Source organism: Scomber japonicus, chromosome 11, assembly GCF_027409825.1.
Source record: "Scomber japonicus isolate fScoJap1 chromosome 11, fScoJap1.pri, whole genome shotgun sequence".
NCBI classification, from domain to species: domain Eukaryota; kingdom Metazoa; phylum Chordata; class Actinopteri; order Scombriformes; family Scombridae; genus Scomber; species Scomber japonicus.
In genome coordinates, this window is record NC_070588.1 from 12865877 (window position 1) to 12880724 (window position 14848).

Here is a 14848-nt window from a genome sequence, read left to right on the forward strand (position 1 = left end):
TTCTCTGGTTCACAATTTTTGACCTGTGCTGTCGTTTTTATTTCGAGGACTGGCTGCAAAATGCATTTGGCTAATTTCTTTTCCCTCCCACCTCTCTCTCTCTCTTTTCCCCGCTGTCTTCCAGGTTTGCTGTTGGCAGAGTCTCCCTATCTCTCTGCGATGATTATGTTGGCAGGTAGTTATGAGACCAGGTGATTAATCCCCCGGGGAGGGGAAACAACATTAACCTGCCTCTCAGCATTTGCCACCACATCACCTTAGGAAAAACACACCAGTCCAACAGTCTGCAGTATATTATCTCATAAAGGTTGGATCATAAGCACTGTGGCATTTCCCATAGAATCCTTGAGCCAATTAAAACATTAGCCTTCCACTTTAAATGGGCTGCCAGTGATGATGAGACTTGCATGAGTGACTGACAGCTCCCATAAACATGCCTCAGACAGTTTTATTGGAATTTATTTAATAAAAAATTCAATAAAATAAAAAAAAGTGTTTTCTTCACTCTTCCCCTTACTCAGTACATGACTTAGAGACACATTGCCCAGAAATAATTAGGACTGAGCATCATGATAAACTGGGTTGCTGTACTGCAAGAAAGCAACCTTTTGACTATGAATGATAACTCCTACTAGTGTAAAGCACAGTACAATTTCCCTCATGGGTATGTCTTATGCTATGATCTTATCTGGTGCTTGAACTCAGCAAAAGAAGGAATAGGATTGTTAGGAACATGGCTCAGATCTCCTAGCAGTAATGGGAGATCACTGACCTGTAAAAGACTGCAAGGGATAGAAAGGCTCACCGGTGTGGTCTGTGCAGCTAGATATAGGATACCCACCACTGTTAAGTATGCCTTCCAGCACCTCTTTTTTTTTAGATAGGAGTGAAATTTGCAGCAATGTGTTCACTTTAACAATGCTTGTTTTCACTTGCAGGAATGCTGGGTTCAGTGTTGGTTGCACAGGTAAATCAATGCAGGTCAATTCCAGACATTAAGATGTTTACAGGATTAGATATTCATTTGCATAACGGGAAGAGACCCAGATATGTGATCACAGACAACAGCAGTTTTATGTGTGCAAAGAAGAAACATTTAATGGCTTTTTAATCAGAAGTGGGAAATTTAACCAGATGTATATCTGTCTGTTGAACCACTTAGTCATCATCACTTTTGAAACCCTGTAAAACTGAATTTTTTTTTCTTTTTTTAGCTTGTCAAAATAAGTTAACGGGTGTCTTATTCACCTAATTGTGGTATACCTAGTCATAATGGTCTTATTACTGTCTCCTAAGGCCAAAGAGCAGAAAATGCCATCTGTAACTACAGTGGATGAGAACTGCAGTTTTAGTGGGTGTGTTTTCCTCATTAGGTCACCAGGGGCAGCCATTAGTCAACTGCACACTGGAAACCAAACATGAACAAGCCACACAAAGGTGTGATTTATTTATTTATACTTCATCAGTCTTTATCAGTTTTTTGTAACACTGTGTTTTAGATTTACTAGAGGCTTCAAGGAAGATGACTGGTGGATTAAACAAAAATGTATGTGTTGTTGTCTCCCACACAGTAGATAAGACAGTCCAAGTAAGGGAGATGGACATGTCTGAGAATTTGTTATTCTCACCAATGCCACGCAACTGTTGGCAGGAAACTTACATTCCCTTTGTTTCATTCTATTTCCCTTGTCTACATAGCATGGTAAATTTAGAAGAAGTGAGGTCAAACATTTGGCACAAAATCCTATCCTGAAGCTGTTAAGTGCTGAAAACTCTCTTGGTATTGCAGTTCAACCTAATCATATCAGGCACCTTGTATTTATTGTGGGGAGAGGTGGAATGTCAATGCAAAGCCTCATTAGTAAAGTGAAATACTGCTGGGTTAAGGTTCAATTTGGACACGTGAGAGTATACGTGTATATATGTGACATGGCACCTCTAGTGCCCTGGCTCTGTTTTTAATGGACTTCACTGCAGTGCCCACCAAAACATGTGACTCAACCAGCCATGACAAGCTACTCAAGATTTTTTCAATGGCAGCGTAAGAACAGTCTGCAACGACAGAAGATTACAACCAACAGATGGAATTTTTTTTTTTTTTTTTTTAATTCTAGCCGTAGTTTTCTCACAGTCTTTATGTTCATTTAATGTCATTTCGATTCACAGCTCTCTGTCTTCTCCTACCTGTATGCCTTTACCACCCAGACTTCTGCCATGGATTCCATCTGTCTTCCTCTGTGTTTGGTGCAGATGGAGCAACATGACAAGGGCACGGGAGCCAATCCATTCCCACCTTGTCATCTGCAGGCATTTCGATCTGCCACAGCGCTCTTCCATCTCGATTAGGGGTGGCCGGCTGGCAGGAGACAAGTCTGTGTATGTATGTGTATGTCTGTGTGTGTGTGTTTGTGTGTGTGTGTGTGTGTGTGTGTGTGTGTGTGTGTGTGTGTGTGTGTGTGTGTGTGTGTGTGTGTGTGTGTGTGTGTTTTGAGGAAGAGGGGCGTGTGGTCTAAGGCTAGCCTGTCCTGCAACATCCCCCTCTTCCTCCTCCCTGTCATCCACCTGTCAAAGCCTAAGCCACTGTCATGGTGTGGATCTGAAGAACTTTACCTCCATGATGACAATTACTCAGTGCATTTAGTGCAGTTTGTTCCATTAGCTGAAAATGTTCCTACTATGTCCAAATGTATAAAATAATGAAATTACTGGTTTTCCTACATTTACATTTTTAGAAGTTTGAGATATGGCAATGGCCTCATAATTTGAATAATAACACAATAATAATAACCTCTTATTTTAAAAAAGCGTAATGATTCCTTGATGTGGTAACTTAATCTTCTGCTGTCAACGTTAAACCTTGACATTGATTGGTTTGTTTGATTCTACTAATGAGTTGTCAGGAGTCAAATATTAAAACATACATTTTCAATTTTCATTTTCTGGAACCAATACTGTACATATTTTGTGTCCATAACACAGGGTCTTAAAGGGTATTGATTCAAACACAAATAAATCAGCTTTAAAAAAAAATCTAAACATCATACTGGACAAACCCTTGTTCATGCACTATACCATGCATACACACACCCTATGTAAATTCAGTCAATAAACACACATTACACATGTTACATTCACCAGAATAAGACTCACATATGCACATACTGTCACCCTAACCGTGTTTGATAAAAGCTTTGATCTACCATAGTCTGGTGGATGAATGTCTATTTACTGAAATGTACCTGTTTTTCTTTTTTCTAGCTGATGTTTGCTTAATTCATTCTGTTAAATCCTTGTTGAAGCAAACATAGGGGGACAGTGTATTATAGAGGATCATACACACACACACACACACACACACACACACACACACACACACACACACACAGGCACTGAGTTGGCCTCCACTGTCTGTTTGTCCTGATTAAATGTGTTTGCTCCTCTCCTCTGGTGGACACAAAGCTCACCAGTCCATCCTGGATCTAGTTTACTGTCATAGTAGTGTCCTTCAGGAGACACTGGCTGCACTATAGTAATTGCTATATAGTATCTAATATTATCTACTGTAGGTTGGAAAGATGTGTGTGTGTGTGTGTGTGTGTGTGTGTGTGTGTCTTTGTGTGTTTGTGGGTGGGATTGTATCACTGGAGATGTGCTTATTGTGTTTAAAATCCTACAAAGAGATATTAAGAATAAGATTGACATTTAAGAAAAATTAACATGTCAACACACAAATCGGTGCAAATAAAAACTATGGTTACTATAGTAACAGAAATTATTCCTGGGTCCTTGCTTTGGACTGAAAAATGTGAGGGGAAAAAGTGGTCTGTGGTTGTTAGATGCAGGTCGATTGAGTGAAATAAACAACAATATTATAACTTTGAGAGTCACAGAGTTATGTGTCACTCTGTCCAGTCTGCAGTACACAGCTTTTCTGCCTGCGGTGCTGCTTCAAGCTACTGTATGCACCCTCCCTTATTGTTACACAGGCCAGATGATATAACAGCCTCATGACACTAGGGGGTGAAATGACCCATGTTTGAAGTGCTCTCTTGACCAGAGTTTAGTCCAAAGGTGCACACTGTTTGCGTGGGCCTTAGGACAATACATGGAACAGTTGTTCTCTATCGTGGGCCTTAGGACAATACATGGGAGTTGCTGTTTTTCATTCCAGCCATTTCACAAAAATAGGGACAGATTTTGATGTTGAACACAGGGCAAATAGCTGCATTGTTTGCAAACCAGCAGGATTTTGACTCTCAAGGACATGCCCATAACAATAACCATCTCTAATGACACCAGTAGAAAGTGTTTTGTCAGTAATGTAGCTGACAGTGTTTGATGGTAACTGGCAGTCTCTGCTGTGAGACCACATGCAAACACCTGCCGTTTACTTTCCCTGCCACTATAATCCAGTTTAACAAAGGCTTTTCCCTTGAAAAATGTTGTGCTTACTCTTTGTACTTGATTGGAGATTGGAGTCATGCACTCGTGTTGACTACCATTACTTCCCTGGAGCAAGACTTTGTTCACAACAGCATAGTTGCAGTTAGTTGTTTGAAACAACTGACCTCATAATGCTTTGATTTGGTGTCAGACTTGGTTGACCAGTTGTTTGCTATCACTGACCTCTATGCCAAAATCCCCCACATAAGATATATAGCCTACTTGTGGACATGGCTGGTCTTATTAAACTCAGTAGATTTTACAGAAGGCAAACACAAGACTTTAAGTACTTGAGTGAAAATGGGAATTTTGGCAAGGTTAGCAATTAAAGTATATACTGCTCAACTGTAAATTAAAACCCAAATGACCCAAGGCACTAGCTAATACAGCACCCAAAGGGAACATTTAATATCCAGATCCCTGATTGCCTCATTTTAGTAGGCAAGGCCACCGACCTCAGTATCAATCTTTCTGATTGGCTTAATGACGATAGCTTCGACCTCATTATCCTTGCCCCTCTGACCATCTCTCTCCCCTCACTCATTTATCTCCTCTTGCTCCTTTACTTATTTCTCCAGGGGCATGACTCGTATATCAGACGGATACTTGTCAATGTTAAAACTTGGATATTGCTCCGTCAAATCATCCTCCTATTGGTGTGACAAGAGGGTCCTCTGTGACTGCAGTAGCTCGAGTTTATACTGTGGATTAGTAACAGTAATACAGGGAAATGTATTTTATGATAAGTGTATTATCAGCAGCTTTAGGGGTGTCAGTCTGTAAAATCTGCAATGAAATCTGCCTTAATTTCATTATTCTGCCAGTCGGTGGAGCACTTTAGTGGCCTGTGTTGGTCTGCTGTTTTCATGGGCTTTTCCACATTGATAAGACTGAAACCTCTGGGGAACTCTTGCACTTTGTTTCTTTAGATGTCTTTTTGGCTTATTCAGCACTTGACAATTAAGCACTTTGAGCTGCATTTCCTATATGAAATGTGCTATACAAAGATATATAATTTATAGCATTATTATTAAACGTACTCAACATCTATGAATATCAAAATGTCAGAAGTGTTATTGGCCTCCAATAACTTATCAGCTTTCCCTAATCTTTCTTTTTTCTCTCCCCTTGGAGAGACAGCACTGCATATTTTATCTGGCAATGTTTAAATATCACTCTCAAGGTTGTGGCTGAAAGGCTGTTGGGGAGTTGTTGTCTTACCTCTCGCTCTCTCTCTCTCTCTCTCTCTCTCTCTCTCTCTGGACCCTACAGTGAACAATATCAAAGCACTGGTTCTGACATCCCTTCAATTACAGTAATACCCAGAGAGCTCCCCAACAGCTACATTGTGAGACAAACTCTACTTGAGACACCCTGACACTTTCTGGCTCTTTCATATTGAGTTTATTTGAGGTGAAATGCCAAGGAGGTAATGCATTTTATTCATCTTCAAATCCTTTTATTTTACACTTACTTTCTTAAATTTGTTCTTGTTTATGTTGAAGTACTACATGTTCTTTGTACGCTGGTACCTTCAGGCTTCCCTTTTAAACGGTGATTTCTATCCAGCTGGCCTCACTTTTTTTCCTGCTCTGTCTGGCAATACAGAATCCCCCTTCAATATACACATGCATATAATAATAAAGGTTATTACATTTGCACAACACATTTGTGTTCATTAGTTCCATTGCTTGCTTCCATTGCGAACCAAACTCACTCTTAAACTCATTTGTGTTTGAGGCATCTTACTGTTTTTTTCTGATCAGTGCTAGCATTGCATCCCTGATTGACTGACACCTGATTGACGTCACACAGGCAACACTGTTTGGACCTCTGGAAAGTGAGGTCCAAAAACACACTGCAATTACCGCTTATCACCATAGGTGCCACCATAAGGTACTGTCGGGGTGAGCATGGTTGGTGTTCAGCTGCAGGAGCGAGATGTGTAAAGACAGCTCATGAGAGCAGTGTCAGGTGAGTTAAATGCAACTGCGTGCTGGACCTCAGATGACTGCTGAACACCACACACAGATGGCACATCAGCTGTCAGATATTGGTTAATGGAGGCCTGTAAATATTATTTGTGGGACCGAGTCACTCAAGTGACCAGACTGTCGTGCCAGAGGAAGCTTGTAAAACTAAAGCAAGATGGATATGTGTGTGTCCACTTCACATCTAAGTCCAATATTCACTTTACTTTTAGCTCTATTTTGATCTTAACCCTAGCTGCTAAATGCTCCACTTTATTTACCTGAAAATTGCTGACTTCATCTGGTGTTGTAGTGAGGTACATTAGATTTATCAGAGCATTTTTATTTTATTATTATTATTTTTAAATGGGACAGCCTAAAATGGTTCATGGCAGCAGGGGAAAAGTTTTGGGCTATGAGTCCAAAACAATTAGCCGAAAGACACTCCACAAAGCTGAAGAGAACTGCAAGGTTAGGTGAAAATTCTCTGTGGGTTTGTCACTACAAGCGACTGTTTTTATATTATACATTGTCATTTAATCCAGAGCATCTTTAATAATCCATGACATGGTAAAGCTTTTTCCACCATTTTCTTTTTATTCTGTTCCCAGGGTTGAGCCTCTCATGTGTTACTTCCTTACAAATCTCAACTATTTCAGTAGGATTAGTAGACCATATCTTAGCAATCTGTTACATAAAGCATTTGATTGATGGTGTTTGTTTGGGGCAGCTAGTTTACAGCCAGTTTACTCCTGAGAGGTTTCTGGCCTTGATGAACAAATTCCAGCTACTTAGATTATATTTCTTTTTCTGTGTTATTGTTGTATTAAATCCTGTATAAATTCCACAGATGGAGCAGCAACAATTAAGAAATGTTGAAATGAGATCCCCTTGGCCCCGAGGTCTGAGGAGGTTGTGATTGCAAGATGGATTGTGAGTGTGTGTGAGAGAGCAAATCACTTAAAACCCATTCTCCTTAACCAGCGATGCCAAGACGAAAATCAAGGTGGGAAAAAATGACTGATCAGATGAAATATGCAAATAAAGTACAGTTAGCTTGTTCCCATGATGCTGATGAAGGTGAATTCTGACACTCAGAAAACTGGTTTTGCTTTGTTGTCATAACATCTTGTCTTCAGGGATAGATCACTCATTGTTAACACACTGCTGCTGCATTATTACAGGCATAAAGTAGCATCTGGTGTAACAAAGATAATACTCTACCAGCAGCATTTTGCATAGTCATCATATGGCTTATGTGCTTTTAATGTTTTCCAGAAGCAATACACTACCCACCCACTAGAAGTTTTTTGCAATGAGTGACATGATTATTGTCAAAAGAAAACCTCATCATTCCAGTTTATGTGATTTCTGAACTTTAGTTAGGATGAAGGATTAAGTGGTCATCTTTGGATTGAAAAAAAGACCCTTGGGCTATGATTCAATTTAAAAAAATACATTATGGTGCCCACAAGCAACTGGATATTATTATGAAACCTTATTTGAGGCTCCCATGCAGCACTGGCCACCACACTAAAAACATGACTGCTGCAGTTTAAAGTTATAAGGTTTTCACCCCACAGTTGGTGGGGAAAAATGACAACCAGTCTTCAAAGTTTGAAGTGACAAAGACTGAACTCTTGCCCCTTTAAAAACTCTTCTCATCCTGAAACCTGTCTCCCTTCTCTCCCTCTGACGCCATACTTCAAACAGCTTTGCACAGTGGGTTATGCTGCATAGCACAGAGTGAAAGTGTCCCTTCCCGTGTTGAAAAGGCGCCTGGGTTTTAGAGAGCTTGTCAGTAGAAATCTGTCAAAAGTGCTCAGCGGACTTACTGGGGCCTGAGGAGAACAATACCCCCAGACCAAGAGTGTCCAGACACATCACATAGAAATTAACTGTGTGGATCAGAAACCCAAGGCCCTGGTTGACACCCTAACCACAATCCCTATTGTTTGACCCAAGCAGTGTACACAATACACTTCTATTTGCTCTGCTCTATTTTCCTGCCCAGAAGTAAGCCTGAGGGTATGACTCCATGAGTTTCCTGTGCTCTCCATGGTCTCTCCCTCCTCATTTACTTAATCACGTCACCTCTCATTTCTTTAGATAAGCAAATGGGCCTCCAGTCTACTCCTTTCCTATTGGCCATATTTAGGCCTTCCTTAAAAGGAGGGGAGGTGCTTGAAACTGACTCAACAAGACTTCCTCAAAAGTTCCCTGCTTGTCAGTGTAACTGTTCTTATAGACAGTTAGTGGCATAACTGTTACAGTCCTGTACGTAACAGCTGATGAGCATCAAGTAAACGTAAGGATATCTGAAGATAGCAAGATGATATCACAAATGTGTTTGTCTTGGATTACATTCCCAGCCAAATCTGAATGGGAAATCTCGGCAGACAGCCCATGATGGAATACTAACAACATTAAGGTAAATACAATCCTCACTTTAGACTGAATGTTTGCTACAAACTCAGACTGTGAATGTGTATAAAACTATAATGATATTTATCATGATAGGACAATAAATACTAAACTTACCTAACTTTAGCAGTTTGGTAGTTGTTATAACTTTTTGGTACTATTTATTTATTCATAGAAATGATATAACAACAGTAACATGTAAGTATAAGTGACATAAAGAAGTAAGTTAAGTACATCAGGTTCATTAAACTATCCACAACTTCTGTAAAGTCTCGTATCTTTAAAGTTAAAAGACCTGCATTAAATAAATGTAGTGTTTTAGCACTCCTACTGTTCCACCTGCATGGAGATGAGAGAATGTAAACACATAATTTCCTTCAGAAACACAGATAAAGGAGTAGATGGATAGCATGTAGAAAATATTTGTCTTGTTTTAGGGAACAAAATGCTTAATCACACAGAAAGAGGCTAGACTCCCGTGAACCCTGCTCCACTTTCTTCCAGGTTTTTAGGATAAACACTGGAGAATGTGCTCCCAAATCCTTTCAGCAATTTTTTAATCGGCTCTTCTGGGTCGGGCAGGTAGTGAGAGAGTGAGAGAGAGCGAGGGATAGAAAGAGAGTTCAGCCCTGAAAACAATAGATACTTGTACATTCTTTGAGCTCTGAGAAGTTCATAAATGTTACAACACTCACATACACACTCACAGAGACACAAAAGTAGGTCTTTCCTGCTTGAAATCTATCCAGAAATGGGATCGTCTCCGATTTGAAATGCTCCATTTCTCAGCAGCCAAACACTCTGTTCCCCCCCAAACAATGTGCTTCCAAAAGACTATGTCTAAGGCCTTTAAACCCCAAATCTTTGGGTTGCAAAGTCACTTTAAAAAAAATGCTATGCCCATTTAATTGCATGTGTTGCTTAATCCACTTCTCTTGTCAAAGGAATTCAGAAAATCAGATTCTGTATGTCATGGTTTTAATCATGACCACCATTGTTTACTTTAGCTTTGGCAAGTATCAGTGTAGTAAAATTAGAGACCTGAAAGTGGAATGTGTAAAACATTTCACAGATGTTTTGAAGATATATTTTAACTTCGAAACATTATGAACTTACTGCACAACACTCAGATCTGACATTATGTCTACTGTCTGTTTCGGTTGATGTGTTCATCAAGGTCACTTTTTTGTCAGACTTGTTAAAGACAATACACATCCTAGGATGTTTTCCTTTATCTTCTCTTGTTTCTGCTGAATGGGTTTCTGAACACAAACAGCTCAGTTCTCATGGGAAAATATAGCAGGGTCAATTTGACTGACGTTGCAGATAAACTTTGTGCTCATGCATCTCATGTTGTTTTCATATAACTGAAAATATACCTTAGAGTTCAGCAGAGTGCAGAGTTATGCCTCATCAGCTGTACTCATATCAGAACAGATGCATTTATAGTGATGTAAACAAACACTGATCAGCACACTCTGGTATGTCCAGTGTGAATGAACTTGACTGCAGGTTCATTTGACTGAACAACAGGGCCTGTATTTTATAAAGATGTGTCATCAAGGACGACATGGTGACCCTGTCTAGTAGAAATTATGTATTTATGCTATTTTTAATATCAAATACAATTTGAGAGAAACATAATGATGCCGTGATTATGTTTGTTTTTTATCAACAAATCAGAAAATGTTGTAAATGAACATATTCAAGTTTTAAAATCTTCGAACTGGATGAATCAGTAAAATGTTCACTGACAACATATTTAATTAGTTGCCCCCTACCCTAACCCTTACCCTAACTCTACAATATTAACTGTTGCAATGCAATATCTGCATAACAACTAAAGCATTATTAAACTTTTGTGTGGCTCCTTTCAGGCACTCAAAGCACCTTTGTGGAATAACTCAGATCACAATATTTCTTAAACATTAACCAAAGAGCTTTTGTTGCATAAATTTATGCCTAACAGGCCGTGAACCCAGTCTCTGGCTTTGTACACCCACCATCCATCCACCCCACCTCCTTGAGATTTTAGCGCAGTACATAAATCTATCGCTTCATTCATTTGAACAAATGTTGCCTGTGAGCATAATCCAGAAAGCAATTATGTTTAGTGATGCCACATAATTGGGAAAACAATTTAGTAGTATATAAATGTAATTTCTAGGAGACAGAGTTTCATTAATTTGTCATGAATGGGAATGAAATTGGTTAAGTGGTGTTAAAGAGTATTTGATGGCAATTCATTTTAGTTTAGGACCACCTAAAAACAAATCACCCACTTTTGGACTGAAACAAAAGCAGTGAAAGTGGGAAACAAATGGCCACTAGCGTAACATTTAGACATATTTACTGTCCACTGACAGCTAAAATTAGCTAGGCCCCGACTAGCACTCCAAAAGTCCCTCCCTCACAGTCAAAGGTTCACTGACAAAAAAACAAAACCCATGTGATTCCTGAATAGTGGTTAGCTTGCCAGCTAAGAAGACACAACACAGGACAACTTTGGCACATTTTATCTTATTTTGGTAGCAGCTGTCTGACTCTCCACACCTGCCACAACCGCACCAAGCTAACAACTCCAGGTCCAACACCAGTCTCCACTGAGTGCATAGAGACTCCCATACAAAGTGCTAAGACAGCAAACAAGCTAACTCTTCAAATGCTGAAAGAACAGAGTGTTCCTAATTTAATTACTGAATTTCAAATTAATAATGTTTGAAACTACTTATTAGTGGAGCAAACATCCCATTATTGTAATGTGTTAGTAATTAAGTATTATGCTACTCCCCAACACGGTTCCAAAGTACAGTACATACTAAATATAACCAAGTACATTATGTTCAGAGCTCGTTAATGTACATTTGATGTGAACATTTGCTGAATCTAATGTTTATGTTAATAGTGAAATTATCAGCTTGATACAGATACAGTCTCCAACATTTGCATCCAGTTCGCCAACAGCTATCATTAAAGTTTTATGCCAATTACTTTTCAGCATCCTCTCCTCAACATTGACAAGAACTATAAATACAATAATAACATTGTGTCCTGAGGAGCAAGCTTTGGTGAGAGCACTTCCACAATGAGAGACCGTTTGCAGGAGCTACAGCTGAGGACTCAAGACTTTTCTGATGCAGCATCTGAGAATACCAATCCTCTCTCAGTGGAGGGCAATAATGATGACTCTGCGGTGATTGGGGTCATAACGCCACAGGCTGTGGTGTTTGAGGAGGAGCCAGTAATTGAGAATTTCCTGTCAGAGGTTCAGCAAATCCGAGATGACATCACAGTGCTGGACACAGAGGTATGGTTTCACATTGGTTGGTTTGCTTTTGTTGTTCATTTTTCTGAGTTTACATTTTTTGAAAGTGCACTTTCAAAGAGCAACATTTAAGGCATAAAGCACACTAAACACTAAAGTTTTTGTTCATCCTTTTTAATGCTATTTTCATTATTGTAAAACTCCAAATTTGACTGAGAAGACAAGATGAGGAATGTATGATCAGTATCTGCTGGTTAAGTTTAGCATCCTCTTTTTCATTTGTGCTCAGAGCTGAACTTTGCACAACCTCTGTCTAATCTCAACTACAAACAGGTCCTTAAGTTCTGCCAACAGCAGAAGACGCTGGTTGCAACAATGCGACGTTTCAGTGTGATGAAGAAGGAGAGTAGCATAACCCGGGACATCAAACTCCGAGCAGAAAGCCTTCACCGACGTTTAGAGTCACTTTTAAAACAGGTCCAAAGGACTGAAGACCAGCAGGGACCCACTGCTGTTACTACGAGAATACAACGCTCCCAGCATGCAGCACTGTACCGTAAATTCCAGGAGGTTGGGAATATGTTGCTTCTCTGCTTTCTATTTTTTTGTACAAGAGAGAATGATGGTCTTAGATTAAGTTTAATTCACTAAAATGATGCATCTTCAACAGAAAAAAATAGTTGTGAGTCAAATACAACAGTCATTGTACATTTATTTTTTGTAATGTAGTAGACAATGAATTATTAAAAAACATCTGCACACTCAAATCTATGCAAGAATCTTTTTAACTAGCGAGCTTTTGGCAAAGCTTGCTGATTAAAAGATTCTTGCATGGATGTAAGTGTACAGGTGTTTTTTTCATTCAGTTTTATATTTTTCAGCTCCAGCACTTCAGCTAAGTCTGATAGCGAGTGAGTGCTGTATTTTTCTTTTTAATGCAGTAGGCAATGCCAAGGACTTTTGGCAGGCAGAAACACATACAATTAAAATGATAAAATAAAACAGGGCATTTGTGAAATGATAGCCATGCCAGAACCATCAAGCTGGTAAGTCGGTTGTCTTTCTACCCTAAGGTGTTCATGTATCTTTTGTTGTATTAAGGAAACAAATATACCTTACACATTAGCGGAAAAAAAAATCAGCCTCAAATGTCTTCTCAATTTCCTTCTCTCTCCTTTTCCATTCTCTCCTTTCGCTATAATTATGTTCAGGTAATGCGACGGTATAATGAAGGTTTGCTGACCAAGCAGGATTGCTGTAAGCACTTCATTATCCGGCAGCTGGAGGTATCAGGAAGAGACGTGACAGAGGAGGAGGTGAATGAGATGGTTGCCACAGGAAAATGGGAGGTCTTCAATGAGAACCTGTTAAATGATGCCAAAATCACACGGTCACAGCTATCTGAGATTGAGCAGCGACACAAGGTGAGGGCAGTGGCAAACTAAACCAGGGCTAAAGTTCTCAAATGACTAGCTCCCAAAGATATATAGGGGAGATTCTGTCTTGATTTTGCATTATAATATAGAGTATAGGCTCTTGCAAAGTTATTGTCATATAAAAGTTGGTGTATTCACATAATTATCAATCTACTTTGAGCTGGGAATGTATTGTCTGAAAGCTCCAACATATAATTGGACTAGGAATAGTAATATGGTTAACCATAAAATATAGTTCTGAAAATCTAAATCTATTGACAAATCAAACAACATTCAATGCTTAAAGTTAGCTTAAATATTAGTTTGAGCCAAATAAAGGAAATATGCCATATATATGGCAAGACCCACACATTACCAGCTCCAAAAGACACAGATGGGTAAAAGGAAGACTGAATATGCAAATTGGATATGAATCAGTCATGTCAAATTGCAGGAGACTGGCACTCTTCTTAAAAATCATGTAGTAAACCATTTCTAGTCATCTAAATGGATTGATATAGTCTTGGGACACCAGGTAAATAAAATTAACTTGTTGAAATGAATCAGGCAGTATGCTAGGTCCAGAAGAACAACTTTGCAAACCCTATTAAATACAAAGAGATCTCCAAGGGAACCAGCATGTCAATCACAATAAGCATGTAAGTCACACAAGATGTTGGATCTTCAACTGTGCTCAAACTGTGTTTTATCAGGATCTGATCCCAATTCCTCAACACTCTTTATGTTTTCTGCACTGTAAACCACCTGAAGCTTCTGACCATTGTCCCTCATAGTAACAATATTGATCCTCTCATCCTTCTCCATTAGGAATTGTTGAGCCTGGAAAACAATATGAACGAGCTGAGGGACCTCTTCATGGACATTTTCATGCTGGTGGAGGAACAAGGAACGTATATCGAGCACATCCAGACCAATGTAGAGAGGACACAAGAGTATGTGGCAACATCTAATGAGAAGTTTAAGTTGGCTGCCAGATACAAGAAGAAGAACCCACTCCGACAGCTGTGCTGCTGCTGCTGCCCTCCATGGAGATGCTGCTTATAAAATAGCAGTTTCCTAAAAATGGATATATTGGCTTATATACATTTTTACCTCAATGGTCATTCCAAGTAACTTTTTATTTCAAACATCTTACTTACCTGTTGGAAGTAAGCAACATTGGATTCAAGTACCATTAAACTGAAGGTTATGGTACTGCAGTTTTTGCTGTTGAACAGAGCCACGGTGAAGACAGATTCAGCAGAGCATAGAAAACAATTTGGGGGAAAGGCCAGAATTGGTATTTGAGGCACTTGTTTCTTTCAAGTGGA

General features: G+C 39.3%; 1 protein-coding gene across 1 annotated transcript; it reads left to right on the forward strand.

The window, feature by feature from the left end:
- The first annotated feature begins 11922 nt into the window (after positions 1-11922).
- On the forward strand, positions 11923-14642 carry stx19 (syntaxin 19). Its single transcript, XM_053328906.1, has 4 exons — positions 11923-12144; positions 12436-12672; positions 13314-13526; positions 14346-14642. Exons 1-4 carry the CDS (start codon positions 11923-11925, stop codon positions 14580-14582), a joined length of 909 nt encoding a protein of 302 aa, XP_053184881.1. The 3' UTR covers positions 14583-14642.
- The last annotated feature ends 206 nt before the right edge of the window (positions 14643-14848 follow it).

Excerpts from the sequence above, each read along its gene's own strand:
- stx19 (XM_053328906.1), top strand. The coding sequence starts at position 11,923 with ATGAGAGACCGTTTGCAGGAGCTACAGCTGAGGACTCAAGACTTTTCT. Across the intron at positions 12,145-12,435 it reads TCACAGTGCTGGACACAGAG|GTCCTTAAGTTCTGCCAACA; the intron begins GTATGGTTTCAC and ends AACTACAAACAG. Across the intron at positions 13,527-14,345 it reads AGATTGAGCAGCGACACAAG|GAATTGTTGAGCCTGGAAAA; the intron begins GTGAGGGCAGTG and ends CTTCTCCATTAG.